At 52.8% G+C, this 20,453-nt stretch overlaps 1 protein-coding gene across 1 annotated transcript in view; it reads right to left on the reverse strand.

Moving 5' to 3' along the window:
• Nucleotides 1-1,804: 1,804 nt before the first annotated feature.
• STK10 (serine/threonine kinase 10) overlaps nt 1,805-20,453 on the reverse strand; it is a 46,109-nt gene continuing 27,460 nt past the window's right edge. Inside the window, exons 4-19 of the mRNA XM_053991288.1 lie at nt 19,625-19,774; nt 16,974-17,046; nt 16,131-16,325; nt 15,014-15,095; nt 14,136-14,270; nt 12,718-13,410; nt 11,369-11,499; nt 9,434-9,557; nt 8,532-8,711; nt 7,563-7,655; nt 7,270-7,399; nt 6,743-6,867; nt 5,332-5,520; nt 4,936-5,061; nt 4,367-4,480; nt 1,805-4,277 (exon numbers count right to left, since the gene is read on the reverse strand). Coding sequence (XP_053847263.1) covers nt 4,137-4,277; nt 4,367-4,480; nt 4,936-5,061; nt 5,332-5,520; nt 6,743-6,867; nt 7,270-7,399; nt 7,563-7,655; nt 8,532-8,711; nt 9,434-9,557; nt 11,369-11,499; nt 12,718-13,410; nt 14,136-14,270; nt 15,014-15,095; nt 16,131-16,325; nt 16,974-17,046; nt 19,625-19,774 — 2,681 coding nt within the window. The 3' untranslated portion in view covers nt 1,805-4,136. The remainder of the gene's footprint in view (nt 4,278-4,366; nt 4,481-4,935; nt 5,062-5,331; nt 5,521-6,742; nt 6,868-7,269; nt 7,400-7,562; nt 7,656-8,531; nt 8,712-9,433; nt 9,558-11,368; nt 11,500-12,717; nt 13,411-14,135; nt 14,271-15,013; nt 15,096-16,130; nt 16,326-16,973; nt 17,047-19,624; nt 19,775-20,453) is intronic.

Raw genomic sequence — 20,453 nt, forward strand, 5'->3', positions numbered from 1 at the left:
TCGGGTCCTGAGCAGTGCAGGACGGGCTGCCAGGGCAAAGAGTCCCCAAAATCCAGCCCCAGCCCAGCCAGGAGAGCAAACACCAGCAGCAAGGCAGGGCCAGCATCTCCAGGGAGGCTTGGATTGCTCAAGCCGTGGGGAGTTTGGCGTTTGGAGAATAAACCAGTGGCCACTGCAGCAGGAGCACGCAGCAGGATTTGGCCTCAGAGGGTGCAGATGACTCTCAGGGACTCCTGCAGAGACAAAGGGAGCACGCACGCAGCCGTGGGAGGAGAGCACTCAGGCACAAGCCCCAAGACTCTCCCTGCCTGCCCTGCTTTTCTTCCCCCAGAGAGTTCCAGCATCAGCAACTGCAAAAGCCCCTGGGCAGCCCAGAGGGGTTTGGAGCCCAGATGTGACAGGACCTGGACCACAGGGAATGCTGCAGCTGCTGCAGCACCAGGAACTTCTCAGGGCTGTCAGCTCTGTTTTCAAAAATGAAGAATTATTTTTGCTTTCGCTCTGTTTGCAGCCTAGCACCCGGATGAAATGGTAGTTAACAGTTATTTCTGGACTATACAGTACTTATATATATATGTTAAATCCTCATGGTTGAAGCTCCCCTCGGGCACTGCCAAGGACATGCAGATGAAGTTAAATATTCCCAGGAGATCTCCTGCTTCCCTGGGATACACTGAGTGAGACCAGTGTGTCCCAGGAGGCAGTGCAGTCCTGCTGTACATAAACAAAATGATTAATTAAGTGTCCTCAGCCACTCCATTCCTTACTGCCTTGTGGAGCAAGGAGACAGGAACCCTCAGGCTTTGCTCATCCTTCTCTCTTTGCTCATTTAAAACCTGACCAGCAACTTACACTCCCAATTCCATCTCCTTTCCAGCGCCTCACCTGAACTCACGTCCTGCACTTCTACCTGGGGTGGACACTGCCAGCAAAGATGTTTCCTGCGGGAAATCCAAGGTTAAATTGGCAGCTTCCAATCTGGCACAACCTTCCGAAATTGAGGGTAAACCCACACCAGCTCCATGGTCAAAGCTGCCCTAATTTAATGTGCTGTGTCCTTGAGAGAAATCCGTGGAAGCAGCAGGTGAAAAGTTGTGAGCAGGGAACAAAGGGCCTTTGGGTTCTGTGGTGGGAGATTTTCTGAGCAGCACAGGGGATGAGGCAGAGATTTCCCAAATCAGAGATTTAGGAAAATATGATTTTTTCTCTTCCTGAGCAGAGGAGAGCATGGGAAGAGACAGGGAAGCATCCCTAGGTCCTCCTTGTCCCACCAAAACGAGGGAACTGAAGCGTTTGTCTGGGATTCCTGTTAAAGCCAGGCCAGCTGATAAAAAAGGAGAAGGATCCCTGCAGAAACGCTTTGCTCTCGGGGTGCAGTACTCACTCCTCACCGAGCAGCGTCAGCCCAGCACCACCGGAGCACGCTCTGAAGTCATCCAGGGAACGAACGGCTGCTTCGCTCCGGCTCCCCCAGAGTCTCAGCCTGGTGCCAAAGATGTCCCTGCCCCTGAGCGGCAGGAGAGGCTCCAGCTCGCTTTTTTTTACAGAACTGGAGGTTCAGCCTTGCAAAGTTCAAGTGCCAGAAGTTTTTCGAAGTCAGTTTAAACGCAGAGCAGAAGCAAAGCTGAGCTGAGGTCACGGCTGGCAGCCAGGCACAAAATCAGACCCGTGCCCAGGTTTCTCAGTCTGTTACTTTATTAGAGAGGTCTTTACATCACGGTGCAGATATTTTACAAAATATTTTTTTAAAAACCCTTTTAATTTGAAGCCACATTTTTAAAAAATCGTGTCCCATCCCCCCCCCCCCCCCCCCCCCCGAAAAGCAAGCTGGGTTTAATTGTGGTTCCTTTTGAACAGGGAATGACAAAAAAATCCTCTTTTAAAAGGAGGGAAATGATAACCACGCTGTAAACATGACAGTCAGATGATGTGCCCCCCTTCTAGGTGAGGGACACGGTACTGGAGCCTGGCACACCCAGGGAGAGAACACAAAATGCAAAAATGGGGGGACAGAGCCATCCCTGCCTCTGTTAGCAAGGCTGTGATGCTCTCTCCAAGCTGAAAATCAGCTGGACTGGAGGAAGGGATAAGTGATTTACCAGGGAGGCACTGCATCAGCTTGGAGAGCCCCCAGAAATATTCATTCCTCATGGCTGCAGGGTGTCCAGAGAGGGATGATGCTCCCTGGGCTGGTGGAGGAGGCACCAGAGGCAGCAATGCCCTTCAGCTGAGGGAGGTGACAGTGTGCTCAGGACAGCTTCTGCAGGGCCCCTCAGGGACAGGCTCTGAGTCCTGGCACACAGCCCTTGCACGGAGCAGCTCCAGCAGGACCAGAACCAGAACCACTGGGGCTGCTGTAGCACACTCCTCAGGGGATTAGAAGTCTCCAGTCAGCCCCTTGGCCCATTTAGGAGGATCCCTTTGCATTCATTAACCCCACATCAGCTCCCAGCCTGCTGTTAGCACATCTGGAAGGCACCACCCCCGCTTCTGGAGGAGGGGCAGGAACCCTTCCTGTGTTCATTAACAGAGACATCACTGCTGTGGAATCAGAGGTAACCTGGAATGGCCCAAAGAGACAGAGCCTTGCCAGCTGCAGGAAGTTTATAAATATGGATTAGGAGCTCTAAAAGGGTAGGAAATGCAGAGCTGAAGACCTGGGGGGCTGCCTCCTTCAGCCCAGTACCTAGAAGTGAGGCACATCACATACCACCTTCCCCTGAAATGCCAGTAAGTCAACAAAAGGGGGCTTGAAAATAACAACTTTTTTTCTTATATTTTCTTTTTCTTTTTTTATAAGCAGGAATATTTTTTTCTTGCTAAAGAAACAGGTCTAAAACAAACAATGTTGTCCAGGAAAAAAAAAACAAAAAAAACCACAAAACAACAAAAATTTAAGTGCTGCCTTACACCTTTGGGTTGTGTAAAGAAGAAGGTGCTGCCAGTGAGGTCCCTGACCCCTCCCCAGCTCTGTGCTCCCAGTCCCACCCAGCAGCTCAGCCAAGCCCTGCCTTGTGCAGGCAGAGGGAACAGAAAGGACAGAGGACCTGCTCTGCCACTCTGCCAGCCAGGAAAACCATCCAAAAAGCTGTGGCACATCACAAGGAGATGAGACATCAGTGGACAAGGAGATGCTGGGAGCAACAAGCCCCGTTTGCATCTGCTCTTCTCTTGTTCCACTGCTCCTTTGCTCCTCCCAGGCGATGCTCTGCAGCCACAACCCGCCGGCCAGGCTGGCTGACCCACACAGCAAAGAGTTAAAAACCAGCCTCAAGCACCTGTGTGATCGTGAGAGCTCTGGCAGTAACACCCTTCACCCCCACGCATCCCAAAGGCACTTGACAGTGACAGACACTCACCATGTCCCCGCAGGACTGAGCGCTGTCCCCAGCCTCCCCCCGTGCACCTGCGCTTCCACTTCCTCAAGAACCAGAGCCTGCAGCCAGCTGGGCACTGCAGTCAGCCCAGAACCTCTGATAACAGAGTGATAGCTCAGTGCCAGAGGGGCTGTGGTGCCCCTGCTCGCAGCAAAGGAAGAGCAGAAGCATCTTTGGGAGGACATCCAGCCCCTTTCTGCACGGTCTGTGTGGGGAGCAGGAGGAAAGAAAAAACCCAGCCCTGCCTAGGCAAAAAAAACCCCAAATATCTGTCTCTCTGTGGCAATAAAAGGGCCACAGTGGAGAGGAGTAAGTCTAAGGCCAAGGTGAGTTTAAGACAATGCCAGAGCTGCTCTGCCCAGGCCAGGCTTTACAAAGGACTGGGACAGGAGCAGCCACGGTGGAGAGGGAGGTGACAGCCCTGCCCTGAAGGGCTGTTTCCCCTGGTCAGAGTGGCCACTGCTGCAGTCTGAGCTGACAAACCCAGTGAGCACCAGGCTCACCCGGGAAGCATCCGGCCAACAGTGCAAGTACAATCCAGAGAGGGTCCTGCCCCAGTTCCCCGCCTGGAGCTCCTGGGAAAGCCACCCCAAGTCCCAGCCAGCATCCCTCAGCGCAGAGGCCACGTTTATCCCAGGCAGAGCACGGGGACAGGAGGGTGCTGTGGTGACAAGGGGCTGCTGAGAGGGTCTCCCAGTCCAAGTTGCCCCCTGCAGCCCAGGAGGACACGGCCAGTACCAGCTGGTGGCCTGCCAGGTGTTACAAGCTCTCTGAGGAGCTGAAGGGGACGAACTTGGCGTGTTTGGTCGGGGACACTGGCACCTGTCCATCGGCCTCCTCGCTCAGCTTGAAGAACATCTCCTGCTCACGCTTCTTCTGGTTCAGCTCGTCCTCCAGGGCCTTGAGCAAAGAGAACAACACAAGAGCTGTGTTTGAGATGGTTCTGGAGCTATGGACAGGACACCCTGCTCACAGCCAGGAGGCCCCACCTTCTTCCGCGGTCTCAGCTTGTCCCGCCACTCCTTCATGTGCTGGTTGTGGCTCTCATCCAGGGACTTCAGCTTCTGGGTTTCGTGCTCGATCAGGAGGTGACACTTCTCATTCTAAAAACACATCACCAAACGCAACAACACCCATCAAGCAGCTGGAACTGTACATCCAGTGGTCAGATGTTGGATTAAGCTCTTTCCTGACTCAGAGATGGGGTAACTGAGAGGTGTTTTAAAACCTTTTATTCTATTTTCAGTCTCTTGAGAAGGGTGAGACAATACAGATGTTATAATTTACGCTATTTCAATCAGAAGTTAATTATTTCTTAATTATAATCCATTATAAGTGTTCCTCAGCTTTAGTTACATCTATTTCTTACAGTCAAACAGGATTTGTCTTGGGCAGAGACATTCAGAGCTCTGAGCTCCACGTTTAGACAACGGCAACAAAAACCTCTCAAGGCAAGAGCAAGGGGACATCAACCCCTGACAGTCCTCTGCAGCCACTTCTGCAGAGGCTGAGACCTGCACGGGCAGCTCTGGGGCACCAAGCCATGAGGGATGAGTACCTGGAGATGCTGGAGCTCGTTGGTGTTGCTCTCACACTGGGCCTGCATGTCCTTCATCTGCGACTCGTGCTTCTGCTGCTGGTGCAGCCTCTCTGCTTTCTGCCTCTTCTCCTCCTGCAGAGCAAACTGGCAGAGAGGAAAGCAACGTGTAGGCAGCATTGCCCTGGGGCTGCCTGAGACACCAGCCCAGCTTCCATTATTGCACAGGAAAGAAGGAATTTGTGTTGCTTCCCAGTACAAGTCACGATGGAGACTGAAAAACCACGCGTGACGCCACAAAGCAGAGCCCTCTAACCCAGCAGTAAGTTACAATCAGGAAACAGGGATTTGGGGAAATGCAGCTTTCTCCCCCCACCAAGCCAAGCCTCAACTCCTGGTGCCTTTTCAGGCCCTGACCTGTTTGATCTTCTCCCTCTGCTCGGAGGCGCTGCCGCTGGAGTGGATGTGGAGGCTCTTCTTGTACATGGCCATGCGCGTCTTGCCCTCGCTGCGCTGGATTTTGGGCAGCCGGGCCTTCTCCTGCTGCTGCCGGACCTTCAGCTGCTCCAGCATGCGCTGGTTGTAGCGCTGCATCTGCTCCCTCTCCTGCAGGCACACAGGGGTCAGAGGGGAGGGACGCCTCCCCAGAGCCCCGAGAACAGGGACAGCTGGAGGGCAGGTTTGGTGTGGGAGTCCAGCACATCCCTCTGGCTGCCCTGGCTGCCTCCAGACCCTGGCAGGGGGCTCGGGAACCTTGGCATGAAGTCAAAAACAGCTGTGGCTTCGATTATAGCTCCTTGAAAAAACTGCCAGCTTTGTATGAGGAATTACAAGCCATAAGGGTTTGAGTAGTGTGGTAGCTGAATTAACACAGGGTGAAAAAGTGGAATTTTGGGGCTTTTTAGAATGGGGTTCAAGGGGACAAGATGGAGGGATTTGGGCGTGTCCTGACCTTCTTCTCACCCTCCATGTCTCGCTGTGATGGTGACACTTTTCTATTGGTTTAAGGTAGAGACACAGTGTCCAACATCAATGACAGATATTGGCACGTTATTGTAACCATGGCACACGGAGTTTTTGGTATAAAATGTGAACACTGCCCTGAGGGCAGACAGAATGCCATGGCCGAGCTGCTGGACAGAGCTCAGCAGGGCAGAGAGAGAATGTTCTAGAGAAGGGAAAATAAACACCCTTGAGAAGACGACCCTGCACATTCAGACTCCTTTGGCTGCACGGGCTGGGAGAACAAGGACCTTTACAATCTTGGGGTCATCCCGACACACAGACCCCGAGAGTTTGGGAGTAGCCTGGAAGTGGCTGGTGGCACTCCAAAGGGACAAGAGGGGATGGCAAGGACTGCACATGCTGGGAAAGCAGAGGAGAAGGGGCTGGAAGTGCCAGTCTTCACTCCCTGCTCTGGGAGTCAACCATGCCAAATCCTGGGCAGTGGCAGATTTCCAGAAAAGCCCCCCACAATTCCCAACTTCTTGCACATTAAATGCACACAACACAGAGCACACCTCCCAGGCAAGAAGGCTTCACTGCCTTCTTGACACCAGCTTTCCTCTGGTCCTTTTTCACTAATAATGACCAAGCCCTTTGACTCCCAACCCACCCTTAGAATTACAGAATTCACAGAATTACAGAATATTCTGAGTTGGAAGGGACCCACAAGGATCGAGTCCAGCTCTTAAGTGAATGGCCCATATTGGGATTGAACACACAACCTTGGTGTATTTCCCCCCTTTTAACCTGGAAGGGGAACACCCAGGGACACCTGGACACTTTGCTGACCCACACCAGCGTGGGAAGGTGCAAAACCTTTCACCTTCTCATGCTTCCGGAGCAGCTCGTGTCTCTGGAGGAAATACTGGTCCTTCAGCTGCTGCTTGATGAGCTGGTGCTTCTCCTGCTGCTGACGCTCTTCCAGATCCCAGATGCAAGCTTCCCGGTCTGTGGGGAGGAGAAGGGGCTGGAGATCACCCACCCTGGCCTCTCATCCTGCTCACACAAAGTGTGCCAAGCTCGAGAGACCTCTGTGCACACCAACAGCGCAGCAGATGTTGGGGATGATCATTCACCTCCTGTTTTCCAAGATAAATTGGTTGCAAACCATATTGGAACCTGATCTCTTGCCATTATGAAGCCTAATTGGTTCGTATTTGTAAAGCACTTTGAAGATTAAAGCACTAAGTATTATTATTGTTAAACATTTAGACAGGACCTGGCAAGGCTGGCTTTTTCCACATCCCATCCTGCCAGCTTGCAACTCTGTCACAGCATCTGCTGCGTGGGAAGAGCCAGGGCTGGATAAACCCATGGTTCCCTCCCTCCCTCCCAGCCTTTGCCACCCACCTCTCATCAGCTGCTGCTTCTTGGTGAGGCACTCACGCTCCTTGTCACAGATCTCTCTTTTGTTCTGGGCAGTGATGTTCTTCATGGCCTGCTCCAGGTCCTCCTTCTGCTTGGCCAAAAACTCCTGCTCCTGTTAACAAACCAGCAGTGCCACCATGAGCCCTCCTTCTGCTGCAGCTTGGAAAGCAGCTGCTGGTGTTTCAGAACCTGCCAGTCCCTCCAGCAGGAAGGATGCTTTATTCTCCTGCACATTTCCCAGGCTTGGAACTGGGGGGCTCTTCCCTGAGTCTCACCATGGTTTGTTTTTTCTGGGTGAAGTCGTCCATCTTCGCCTTCAGGTTCCCTTTGCGCTGCTGCCGTGGCAGCTTCTCAACCTCGTTCTTGACCTGTGGGGAGAAAATTAAATTTCCCTCCAGGGCATTTTAGGCCAGGAACAACCCTACCTCCAGCCACTGAACAGCTCAGGAATCATCAAAATGGCCCTCAGGAATCACCCAAAACCAAAACCACCTCAAGAAACACCCAAAACCACCTCAGGAATCGCCCAAAGGCACCTCAGGAATCACCCAAAAACACCTCAGGAATCACCCGAAACCACCTCAGGAATCACCCAAAAACACCTCAGGAATCACCCAAAACCACCTCAGGAATCACCCAAAACCACCTCAGGAATCGCCCAAAACCACCTCAGGAATCGCCCAAAAACACCTCAGGAATCACCCAAAAATACCTCAGGAATCACCCAAAACCACCTCAGGAATCGCCCAAAGGCACCTCAGGAACCACCCAAAACCAAAACCACCTCAAGAATCAACCAAAAATACCTCAGGAATCACCCAAAACCACCTCAAGAATCGACCAAAAACACCTCAGGAATTGCCCAAAGGCACCTCAGGAATTGCCCAAAGGCACCTCAAGAATCACCCAAAAACACCTCAGGAAATCACCCAAAACCACCTCAGGAATCACCCAAAAGGCACCTCAGGAACCACCCAAAACCAAAACCACCTCAAGAATCGCCCAAAACCACCTCAGGAATTGCCCAAAACCACCTCAGGAATCGCCCAAAGGCACCTCAAGAATCACCCAAAGGCACCTCAGGAATCACCCAAAAGGCACCTCAGGAACCACCCAAAACCAAGAGTTTCCTCATAAAACACCATCTGCTTTCCTCTCAAGTTCTGCCACGAGAAACGCTGAACTTCCCAGGAAGAAAGAGGTGCGGGACAGCATCTTCCCTGCCTGCCACCCCCAGTTTTTACCTCCTTCTTCATCTGCTTGAGCTGCTCCAGGAAGCGGGCGTGGTCGCGCTCCTGCTCCAGGCGGATGCGCTTGGCCTCCTCGCGCCGGCGCAGGGCGTGATCCTGCTCCATCCTCTCGATCTGCTGCTTCTGCTGCCGCTCCAGGTTCTCCAGCTCCGTGTCGTAGAACTTCTTCTTTGCCTGCCCAGGAAAGGTTAGGGTTAGGGTTCCCGCTTCGTTGCCTTCCAAAAGTTTAAAAAGAAAAGTGAAAAGAGAGGGGAAAAAAAACCAAAAAAGGGGCAAGGGATTGTTTCTGCTTGGATTGAGCCTCTTTACAGAGGAGGGAAATTTCCAACCAACATCTCAGAAAGTTTGGAGCTCTGTGCCCCAACAGTGCCCTTGTGCCATGGAAGGAGAAAAACTTTTAGGTCCCTTCCAACCCAAACCGTTCTGTGATTAGCTACAATATTATTTTACTTCAACAGAAGGGACCAAGTGTGTGAGCCCAGTTTATTCAATTTACTCTCAAACCCTTGCCAGATTTCCTGCTGTCACACTCAGGCTGTGCTGCTTTCTTACTTAAAGGCTTTTTAATTTTTTTTTTTTTTCTGTGAATTACAACAGCACTATAAACCGTTCCTCACAGTGGCCATGAGCAGACATAAAAGAAAAGATTATTAAAGAGGAAAATCCAGAACAACCTTTTCCCTGCTACACCCTGCCAGGCAAAGGCTGCCAGTGCTTCCCAAGCTGCAGGCTGCTTAATGCCCACAAAACCTCCATCCTCCATCCATGCTTCAAATCCCAAAGGGCTTCCTGTGATGCCCAAGGTTGTTGCCACCCGGAGAACATCCCCGTGTGGGGCACCTGCAGAGGAGTTGGGTTCCCAGCTGATTCCCAGGGGTTTTTCCCTGCCCTCCTACCATCATTTCCTGCTCGAAGCGCCGCAGCATCTGCTCCTGCTGCAGCTGGTGCTTGCTGTTCAGCTGGGCCTGGTTCCTGTGCTCCTCCTTCTGCAGGAGACGCAGCTCCCGCAGCTCCTGGCGCCTGCAGAGGGCCGGGGTGGGGCAGGGGGACAGAGAGATGCAGGGTCAGGCAAGCTCGGATGGGCACAGGTGGTCACACGCACAAGCAGAGCATCTCAGCAGGGAGTGGAAGCTGCACCTCTCTCTCGGAGTCCAGCACATCCCTCTGGCTGCCCTGGCTGGCTCCAGACCCTGGCAGGGGTCTCAGAGACCCTGGCATGAAGTCAAAACCAGCTGTGGCTTCGATTTTAGCCCATGGAAAGCTGTCAACTCTGTATGAGGAATTACAATCCACAAGGGTTTGAGTAGTGTGATAGTTGAACTGACACAGGGTGAAAAAGTAGAATTTTGGGGTTTTTAGAATGGAGTTCAAGGGGGTACAAGATGGAGGGATTTGGGCATGTCCTAGCCTTCTTTTCCTTCTTCTTTCCTCCATGTCTTGGTGTGATGGTGGCACTTTTCTGTTGGTTTAAGGCAGAGATTCACAGTCTAACACGGGTGATGGGAATTGGTAATAAATTGTAAACATACACACTTGGTTTTGAGTATATCAGGTGGGAGCCACCCAAGGCTCAGGGGCTGATGGCCATGGCCTCCTTTCTGGACAGAGCTCGGCAGGTCAGAGAAAGAATGTTGTAGATAAGAAGAAATAAACAACCCTGAAAGCGCAGTCGGACGCGTTCCAGGCTCCTCCTTTGGCTGCACGGGCTAAGGGAACGAGGACTCTTTACAATCCCGGGGTCACCCTGACCTTCTGAACCCCGAGGAAATCGACACATCTCCACCCCACAGCGCCCTGCCCTGCTCTGAGCACAGGCAGGAGGGAGATCCCAGCTGTGCTCCAGGCGCTGGGACACTGCAGGAAGCAGGATGCCACTTATGGGAACTGCTGGAAAACCATCAGCTCCCAGAGGTGAGGCCCGTTAGCATTCACAGCTTCCCAAACAAGCCCTGGCAAGGCTCCTGAGGTGATTCTGTAGGCTCTGGTGTCCCCCAGCAGCCCAAATACCCATTGTGCCACCTGGGTTAGTGCTCACTGGCCCTCAAATGCCAAGCTGGACTGTTCTGGCCTGGCCTCTGTGCTCTGTGTCCATTCTTATTCCCACCTGAGTGGCAAAAAGGGCAGTTTTCCCAAATTCTGACCCATCTGTGATGACATTGCATCCCCCCCCCCCGCCTCATCCAGCTCACCAGTAAATGAGCTCTGCTAATGAGCTTTTACATAAATCTGATATTGGGGCTGAGGAATAAGGCAGCCACAGGGACACAGTGTTTAGGACAAATTATCCTCTCAGGGAGCCCCGGAGAGCAGCACGAGGGAGCCTGGAATTGGGCATCAAATGAAACAATTTGTATTTCAATTATTTTAAGGGCCTTTTCATTTCAGTGCTAGAAACAGCAGCTCCTCTTTCTGAGAATAAGTCAGGGAGGTTTGAGAGCTGTAAGATCTGCAAAGGAGTCATCAAGGAGGGAGGATACACCCATGAATATTAAATAATGCTCCAGGAGTTTACAACTCCCTTGGCCTTTCTGTTAATGAAGTCTGAGGAGATTCGAGAGCAAAAGGGAGAGGAATATCTTGAGAAGATTTCTGAGCTAATTTCCACTGAGCCAGGCATCTGCAACCCCGGGGACACATTCAGTCCTTCCCAAAGGACAGAGCCAGCCACAACAAACCTCCCCTTGTCACAGTCTTGCTGCATCTTGAGGTGAATCCCTCCTTCCCCTATGCAAGCGGGACCAAGACAACAGACAAGAGGACTTTAGGTTGCCCCTGGATTAGCTCACAGAGAGGAAAACCCTGCCCTCCCTCCATCCCAGTGCCCCACTTGCCTGAGGAACCTCATTTCTTCATCCTTCTTCTCGTCCTCGCTGATGATCTTGGAGGTGGTGACGCTCACCTCCACGCCGTCCACCACGAACTTGCGCGTGCGTTTCAGGGTCTTCTTGTGCATCTGGGAGTCCTGGGGTGGGCAGGGAGGGAAGGAGGGGCCCGTGAAGCAGCTCCCCAGGGCTGCAACAGCTGGACTGGAGCCCTCAGAGCAGTTTTAATGCTCTGTTATTCACGAGGAACATAAAGAAGGAAACCACATGGAGCACAAACCATCGGTGAATTTGGAGGTCCAGCCTGGCTGCCAAACCACGGAGCAGCGGGACTTGCACCCTGAAGAAACCTGACCCACCTCCCAAAGACCCTTCCTCACCACGATCTGACACGGCTTACTCCCTGAAAAACCCAAAAAACTCCTTTCCCCTCCTAAAGGGCCAACTCAGAGAGCAAATCTCTGTGTGGCATCGTATTCCTCCTCCTCAAGGATTCCAGGTGTCCTGGAAAGGAGGAGGAGGAGGAGGAAATTCCTGTGCAAGAGCATCACATTTCCAATGATTAGGGATTGCAGGCTGCTCTGGGGGATGTTGGCTCTCCAGCTCCCAGCAGGAGGTGGGGAAGGTTTTGCCAAGAAAGGTTTTTAGGCACGTTTCTGTGCCGGGAAGTTCTCACTCATGCAGGCAATGTGACAAAGATCTTGTGCAACACATCCCTCTGCCCCCTCAAGTCACAGCATTTCTTCTCCTGGAGCTCAGCAAATACCATTCCAGTTATTTTGCCTCTTCCTCTAAGCCCTGCTGACCTGGGCAGCTCCAGGTCAGGCATTCCCAGCCTCCAGGAAGCTTTAGCAAAAGCCAAGAAGCCTGGGAGGTCTTTGTGCAGTCCCTGCTGACACAAACCAGGCCAGATGTAGGGCAGGTTGGGAAAATTGAGAGGCACAAGCCCAGATGAACTTTTTCCTGGGATCAGGTGTTCTAAGGAAGAGCAGCAGAGTGATGGACTATGGATAAAGTTTAGGAAGCCCCCTTTGGGGTTTCACCCTCGAGCAAGGCCAAGTCAGGGTCATGGCGTGGTTGCTTCACACAAAATAGACACGAGACACCAGACTTCCCCTGGATTTCAGTGGCCTGGCACAGAAGAGGACACATGAACCTTCAGCAGCTCCACCAAGAGCTTCTCCTTCACTTGAGGACGTGCCACATCCCCCTGGCACAGCTCAGCCCAGCTGTAAATGCTGGGCTGGCCTGAGCCCAGCTGGGGCAGGCAACATGGAAAACAAACCCTGGAAAGCTTTCCCTAGGGAAGGGTTCCTCCCTCCTCCGTGTTCTCCAGCACCCCCTGGCACCACTCTCACCTTGAGGGAGATGGAGCCGCTCTCCCTGTTGAGGGACAGGTCAGCAGACAAGGAGATGGTGAGGTCCATGCTCTCGGAGGCCGAAGTGCTGCCAGAATCCGAGTCCCTTTTGGAGCGGGGGAATGGCCCCAGGGGCTCCAGGCTTCCATTGGCCAGCTTCTCCTCACTGAAGTTCTCCAGGAAAACACTCTCTGGTCGCTCCACGATGCTCTTCCTCTCCCCCATGCTCTTCCTCTCCTCAATGCTCTTCCTCTCTCCAAGGCTCTTCCTCTCTCCGAGGCTCTTCCTCTCCTCAAGACTTTTCTTCTCCTCAAGGTTCTTCCTCTCTTCAAGGCTCTTCCTCTCCCCGATGCTCTTCCTCTCTCCAAGGCTCTTCCTCTCCTCCCTGCCCGGCCTGGCCTCCTTGTTCCCCTCCGCTGAGTTTCCCAAATGTCCCGGCTGCAGGATGATGTCCGGCTTGTCCTGGGTGGCCGAGGAGGCCGAGCTGGGTTTTGTGGAGTGGTTGCTCTCCAGTTTGTCACTGTCACTGCTCATCCCTTTGTCCGAGCCTCTGTGGCTCTGGCCCTCTGTGGTGTCCTTGCCAGTCCCCATGGAGCCGTTCACAGCTTTGGGCAAGGACGAGTCCGGAGGTTTCTCCCCATCAAAACTCAGCTGGCTCACCTCGGAGGGGTCCCGCTTGTGCTTCCCAGGGGGCTGCAAAGACAGGCAAGGCCAGAGGTTGGGTTTGGCACCACCACTCAACACAACTGCAAGGGCTACAAGGCAGAGCAAAGTCACCCCCAACTAAACTGGGAGGAAATTTCCCTTTTAGGACATCTGCCCTGGCATGCTTCCATCTTTCCCCAGGTTTGTGGCCCCAAGGATCCTGGGTGGAAGGAAGAGGATCAATGAGAAAGCCCCAGAATGTGCACATCCTTAACAGGCAGAAGAGGAATTTGCACACCAAACTCCTTTTCCCATGGCTAACCCCACTGTGGATGAGCCACTTCCCTTTGTGACAGAGGAGGGAGGTCGAGACATGTCCCCAAGCAGCTCTGAGATGTCCCCTTCAAAGAGCCAAGCCCAGGGGCAGATCTGCCCAGCTCCCTCCTCAGGCTGGTGGTCCCTCCACGTGCTGCTGGCTTTGCTTCCCCTCCAGTTTCTCCAGCCTGCATCAGGGCTTATTTTCCTTTTTTTTTTTTTTTTTTTTTTTTCCCTTTCCCTTTTGGTTTTTAACCACTTTTCATGAGCCCCTCCTGTGAGTGGGCACCCCCCAGCACCATTATTTCTCCATGCCCTTGGCAGCCACCAACACCCAGCCCTTCCCTGGCCAAGCAACCACTCCCCCTCCATCTGACGTGACTCAAAACAGTTTTTGGAAGCTGAAAAACCCGCCAGGTTCTTTCCCCCAGCACAGGCACAGTGGTGAAGCAGCTCACCGAGGCCGACTCCGAGGAGTCATCCTCCTCTGCTTCATCCCGACTGTCCTCGATCTCCTCCATCACCTCAGCCTTGGCCTCGGCCACCAGCTCCCGCAGGGCCCTGTTGCTGCTGACCTTGCTGACGAAGGGATGCTGAAAACCAAGCACAATGAAGATGTCAGGTGGCCAAAGTCACACCTTGTGAGCCCAAGGATGACTTCTGGCTTTCAAAGAGCTGAGGGTGTGGCTCCTTCCAGTGTCACTGGGATTTTACCCCCAGAGGAATTCACAGGACAGAAGCGGGGCTGAGGTTCAGGGCACGCTCTGCACACAGATGCTCCCCAAAGCTGCTTTACCCCCCCAAAAAAAGCAGCAGCAGCATTTAAACAAGGGGACATGTGCCCACAGAATGTCACCAGGAGCAGGCTGCAAGATCCCTGGGAGCAAAGGGAGCTTGGGGGAAGGTTTAATTGGAATGGGGCTGGAATCAGGGCTCACAGGGGAATCACAGTGCTCACAGCGTTGGTGCTGAGCTGCACCAAAGGCAGGGCAGTCCCCGGGCTCTGTGCACCAGCACACAGTGAGGGAGCTGCAGCCAGCAGGGAACAGCAGCTTCCAGGTGCTTGCTGTGATTTTGGGAAGGAACAGGAGGAAAGGAATTGAATTTCACTCGGGGCTAACCAGCTACAGCCCAAGCTGGCTGCCACATGGGCGTTTTCAGGCAGCAGGAGCTGCTTCTGCCCCAGATGGTGCCCACGGGGGCTCTGCAGGTTGCTCCAAAGGGAAAAGCATTGCTGATCCTTTTTGGAGAGTTTTAATGGCTGAAAAGTGCTATGAACTTTCTAAATGAGAGAAATAATCTGAATCCAGTCAGGGGTCGCTGGTCTGGTCCCTACCTCCAGCAGCTGGGCAGCACTGGGCCGGGTCTCTGGGTTCTTGTCCAGCGCCTTCTTCAGGAAATCTCTGAACTCCAGGGACCTTAAAACACAGCTGGTGGTGAGAAATTCAGCAGAGGAAAGGCCTCAAATAGCAGAGGGATCAGCTTGATCCCTCAGCAGGTTCTGTCCCAGCTTGCAACTGGCCATAATCAGCATTCTGCTCCCATGGGAAGCCCTGTGCTCAGCAATTCTGATTATTTGTACGAGAAGCAACAACAGGGCCAGGTCAGGGACCAGGTTTTGCCTTTAGCTGTGCTGGCAGCAGATGGTGGGGACTGAGCCCCAGCCCCCGTGCCCCAGGCACAGGCAGAGGCAGGGCAGGACACAGCAGCTGTCCCCAAAGGAGCCCATGGCAGGGGCTGCTTGGGGACAAGGAGCCATCCCCAGAGCCCCAGTGGGAAAGGGTGGCTGTGAAGGACCAGGAACCCCATAGGAGGGCACCCTCAGCCTGCAAAGTGCAGCTCTGAGCTCCAGAGCGTGGCCCTGATGTCACTTCTGGTTTCTGGGCAGCTCCAGAGGCAGCGTTCCCACCCTGCCTGCTGCCTGGGACAGTGGCTCTGACTGCTGTGACAATGCTCTGACTCCAGGGCTCTGCCAGTAATTTGCTGCTGGCTGACCTGCAGCAGCTTTCATGATTTATAAATAAGTAAATTAATAAAGTAAATAAAGAAATAAAAATTAACTAGCTAGTTTTCTTTAAATTAACTGGCTGGCTTTCTTTTACATGCAGAAGTGGCTTTCCAGACTTCAGGGAAAGCAGCTCTGGAGCTCTTGGCCATCTCCAGCTTTAGAGAAACTCTGTCTTTCATACAGACAGGCTGCTTTGAGGACAGCCAAGAGATCACCCCTGGTTTTGGGGGGTCTGTGGGTGGGCAGCAGCTCTCCCTGTGCTGCCTGGACCCTGTGAGCACAGTGTGAGCATCCTGCCCCCAGCCACCAGTGCCTTCCCAGCCCCTTGCACACAGCTGGACCCGGAATACACCTAAAACCCTACTCAAATTAAAGAAAACTGCTGAAAACGACTGGTTTTTCTCCGTGTGTGAGCTGGGAGATGCTCCCTGTGCTGCCCCCTCACCATTTGGAAGGGCAGCTGAGCGTGGGCGGGTCGGACTTGGCGATCTTCAGCAGGACCCTCATGGGGTTGAGCTCGTGGTGGGGTGGCTCAATCTGGGCCATCTCGATCAGGGTGATCCCCAGGGACCAGATGTCAGCCTTGTAGTCGTAGGGAGTGTCCTTCATGGTCTCACACATCACCACCTCCGGGGCCATCCTGCGAAGGGCAGAGCAGGGCCGGGGTGACGCCGCTGCTGTGCAGTGCGAGCCCGGCAGCAGCAATTAAACCCTTCAAATAACCCACAGAGCTGCAGAAAGCACGGCTTTTCCCCCCAGTGCTGCAGAAAACACAGCTTTTCCCCCCTCCCAGCTCCGGGTTTCAGAAGCAGCAGCATCTTTTCCACGGGGTGCAGCCCCCTCCCTCCTCCGCAGAGCAGCCCCCGCAAACCCCCCGGCCGTTGACATCTGGCGCGGACGTTGCCTCAGAGCATCGATGAATCCCTGCAATTCCACTCCTTCAGCAAGCTGCATGATTTAGAGGTTATGTTTCTGGGGCAGGGACTCGTTCCCATGGGCTTGGAGAGGCTTCAAAGCCCCTCTCACCCCCGGGGTGGGGGGAGCAGGGAGAACACACCCGTGCGACCCTCGCTCCGAGCCTGGAGCGCTGTGACCCCTCAGCAGCACACAGAGCTCCCACGCCACTGAGGCTCTGCTCAGGCAAGGAAAACCCCTGAAACGTGCAGCAAATGGCCAAGAATCCTCACCCAGATCCTCCCACCCTAAGGCACCGTGGTCCAACACACCCCAAAGCTTCAGAGCAGACCTGATTTTCAGGAGCGAAGCCCTTCATGAACAGGGGACTCACCAGTAAGGGGTCCCAATGAAGGAATCTCGCTTCTGCAAGGTTTTCATGTTCTTGGCAGACACTCCAAAGTCAGCTGCAAAGAGCAGTAACATTAGAGGCCGGAGGAAAGCTGAAAAACCCTTCTGAGTTAGCACACTTGGCTGAGACACAGACTGGAAAGCAAACAGCATACACTGGAGGCAAGAACGTGATGCCACGGGCTGTGTCCTCCGAGCTGAGCATCAGGAATTAAACTTGGTTTGGGGTACGTGACCCCCAGGATTTTCCTCTCCCATGTACTATAGAACAAGCACAGCAATCCCCTCCTGCCAAACCTGACACGTCTAGGAGGAAATGGAGCTCTTTTCTGCGAGCAAAAGCAGCTCCATGGCAGATTTCAGGACTTATTTCCGAGCAAAAAGTCTGATTTTAGAGCAGAAAAACCAAAGTGCTGTTACATTCCTCCATAGCAGATTTCAGGACTTATTTCTGAGCAAAAAGCCTGATTTTAGAGCAGAAAAACCAAAGTGCTGTTACATTCCTCCATAGCAGATTTCAGGACTTATTTCTGAGCAAAAAGCCTGATTTTAGAGCAGAAAAACCAAAGTGCTGTTACATTCCTCCATAGCAGATTTCAGGACTTATTTCTGAGCAAAAAGCCCGATTTTAGAGCAGAAAAACCAAAGTGCTGTTACATTCCTCCATAGCAGATTTCAGGACTTATTTCCGAGCAAAAAGCCTGATTTTAGAGCAGAAAAACCAAAGTGCTGTTACATTCCTCCATAGCAGATTTCAGGACTTATTTCCGAGCAAAAAGCCTGATTTTACAGCAGAAGAGCCAAAGTGCTGTTACATTCCTTCTCTCCCCTCCAGCCACTGCAAGAAGCCTCTCCCTGAGCTGAAGTCAACCCAAATTTAGCTGGTCAGACCTGCAGGGGGTACTGAGCCCACTCCAGGTGGGTTTGCTCTCTCCAGGACAGCCCTGGTGGCAGCTGGAGGAGCTGTCACCCATCCCCAGCCTGAGCTCTGGGTGTCCCTGCCTGGGGGTCACCCTCTGAGCACCTCCTGCAGATAAATCCACCCTCTCCTCCCCCAGCAGGTCGTTGGGTGCCAGCTGAACTCCAAAGCAGAGTGAGCTGGCGAAGGAACCCTTTGGCAACGCTCCCCCTGTCACCACCAAACCTGCCGTGCTGATAAGAGGAATTCTTCCAGCTGCCAGCCCTGCCAACTGGCACCCCTGCACAGGATGCTCAGCAGGCCAAACCACACAGAAATCGGGTTCACAGAGGGATTAAACAAACCCAGGTCATGCTTTTTCTCTTCAAGCCAAGTCTTATAAGCTCTCAGAGATAAGCATGATACCCTCGATAGCTCAGCTACCTCAGGTGGCATAAAGAAGCAGGATGGCTCCTGTGACAGTGTTGGAAACAAAAAGTTTTTAAGAAAAGGCAAAACAACAAAACTCTTTACAGAGAAAAACCGAGCCAGGGCAAGAGGTTCTTGCTCCTGCTAAAACACTTCACAAAAGCGATTTACTTCTTTTGTTCTCTTCTTTTTCTAGTGAATTGCTTAAGATACTTTTTAGCTTCTGTGCATTTAGCTATCCTTAAGTTTCAAGTGAAGTCCCCAAAGTCCTATGAAGTGTCTTTTAACCAAACTGAAGAAAGAAACTTCTAGGCTTTTTTCCTTTTTAAGGAGACAAAGGGTAACTTGTTTACTCCATCAACAAGGGGCACGTTCCTACACTCAGGGAAATAAAACCCATCGGGGCCCTGAGCGTGGCTGTGCCCTGGGGGCTCCGTTTGCCCTTCCCTGGAACAAAACCTTCCCCTCCTTGTCGTGCTGCTCCTCTCGGGCAGCAGAGGAGCATCCCTCAATCCCAACGCACTCAGGGACATCCAAACCCTACAAATCCATCTCCAGCTGTCCTTGCTGGAGTGTGGGGTGCTGCCATTCTCCTGCAATAGAGACTGCATTTTAGGGGGATGCAGCGGTGACCCAAGGAGACCAGCTTCAGCAACCACCAGCACAGGAATGGCAAAACCAGAGAAAAGCTGAAGAAAGAATGGTGATGCCCTCTGTCTTCAGGAAGAAAATGATCTCTGTTCCTAGACCCTTCACCCCAGGAGAAAACAGGGGGGACTGTGGTCCCAAAATGAGAAGCTGAACTGTTGTCTCTTTTAGTCCATAACAAAGCATCCTTAAAAAAAGCCCTATAGGCAGTCTGTCCATGCACAGTAGTGAGAACACTGTGACATGGAAAAGAAAGTATCACACTGGCAGATGTGGCATGGAAACACAGGAAGTGGCAACTGTGTTTCCTGGGAGGGGGGTCTATAGCGCAAGAGAGACTCCCCTTTCCCTTAACAGACTAAGTATTGATTATCTGAAAAGTAATAATTTAATCAAGAATCCCGGGCGATGTTTCATAGTAGTTGTTTTAGAAACTGGGAAGAGAAGGAGTGTTTTAGAAGGTCCTCATCCTAGATTTAGTGTGCATATCTTCTATAGCAGTAGTAGTTTAATAAAGTTTTTTTTTTTTTCCTTTGTTATTAAGCTTAGGCCTGCTCTGCTCTGTTCCTGATACCATCTCACAGCATTTATTTAGGAAAGTGTATTTTCATGAGGGCGCTGGCATTGCGCCAGTGTCAAAGCATGACACACTGACTCACCCAGCTTGATGTCCCCATCCTGGGTGAGCAGCACGTTGCCAGCCTTCAGGTCCCTGTGGATGATCCTTTTGCTGTGCAGGTAGTGGAGAGCTTCCAACATCTGGCGGCAAATCACCTGGATCTGAGGCTCAGTCAGGCCCCGGTCCAGCTCTGCGGGGAGGGACGGGGGTGTTAAACAGCACAGGGATGAAGGGATGCTCACCTGAGCTGCAGCAAGGCCCAGGTTACCCAGCAGAGCGTGGCAAAGCCACTGTCCCTGTGTCAGGGCAGCAGGGGACGATGGAAATCAGCTTGTAAAGGTGATTTATTCCCTAAGCCAGCACTTGCAGCAGAATTTCCACCTCTTGGAGCTGCTGGCTCATAGCTCCCTCCTGGGAATGGAACAGTGGGTGAGAGGGACGAGGAGGGAGAGCCAGAAATGCTTGGGATGGGGTCTGAACTGCAAACTCCCTGAAAATTTGGGAAGACAGACGAGCTGGGTCTCAGGCAGGTGCTGTGAGAGGAGGGAGCTGCACTGGGCTGCAGGACAGCAGGGTCAAACACAGGCACGAACATCAGCAGCCCTCATCCCCCAGGGAACAGGGGAACCAGGGAATGATCCCTGCCGAGGAGGAGCAGTGCAGCCCCCTAAACATCACCAGGGACACACCACTTCCCAAGGGAACACAATTTCAATGCTCAGCAGGCTTAAATGCATCCCTCCCCACTGCTCTGAGCTGGTGTTTTGGGTAGCACCAGTGCCAGAGTTCAAGGAGTGTTTGGACACTCTCAGGCACACGATGGGATTCTTGAGGCTGTCCTGTGCAGGGTCAGGAGCTGGATTTTGTGT

The sequence above is a fragment of the Vidua macroura genome, chromosome 15 (assembly GCF_024509145.1).
Source record: "Vidua macroura isolate BioBank_ID:100142 chromosome 15, ASM2450914v1, whole genome shotgun sequence".
Classification (NCBI taxonomy): Eukaryota; Metazoa; Chordata; class Aves; order Passeriformes; family Viduidae; genus Vidua; species Vidua macroura.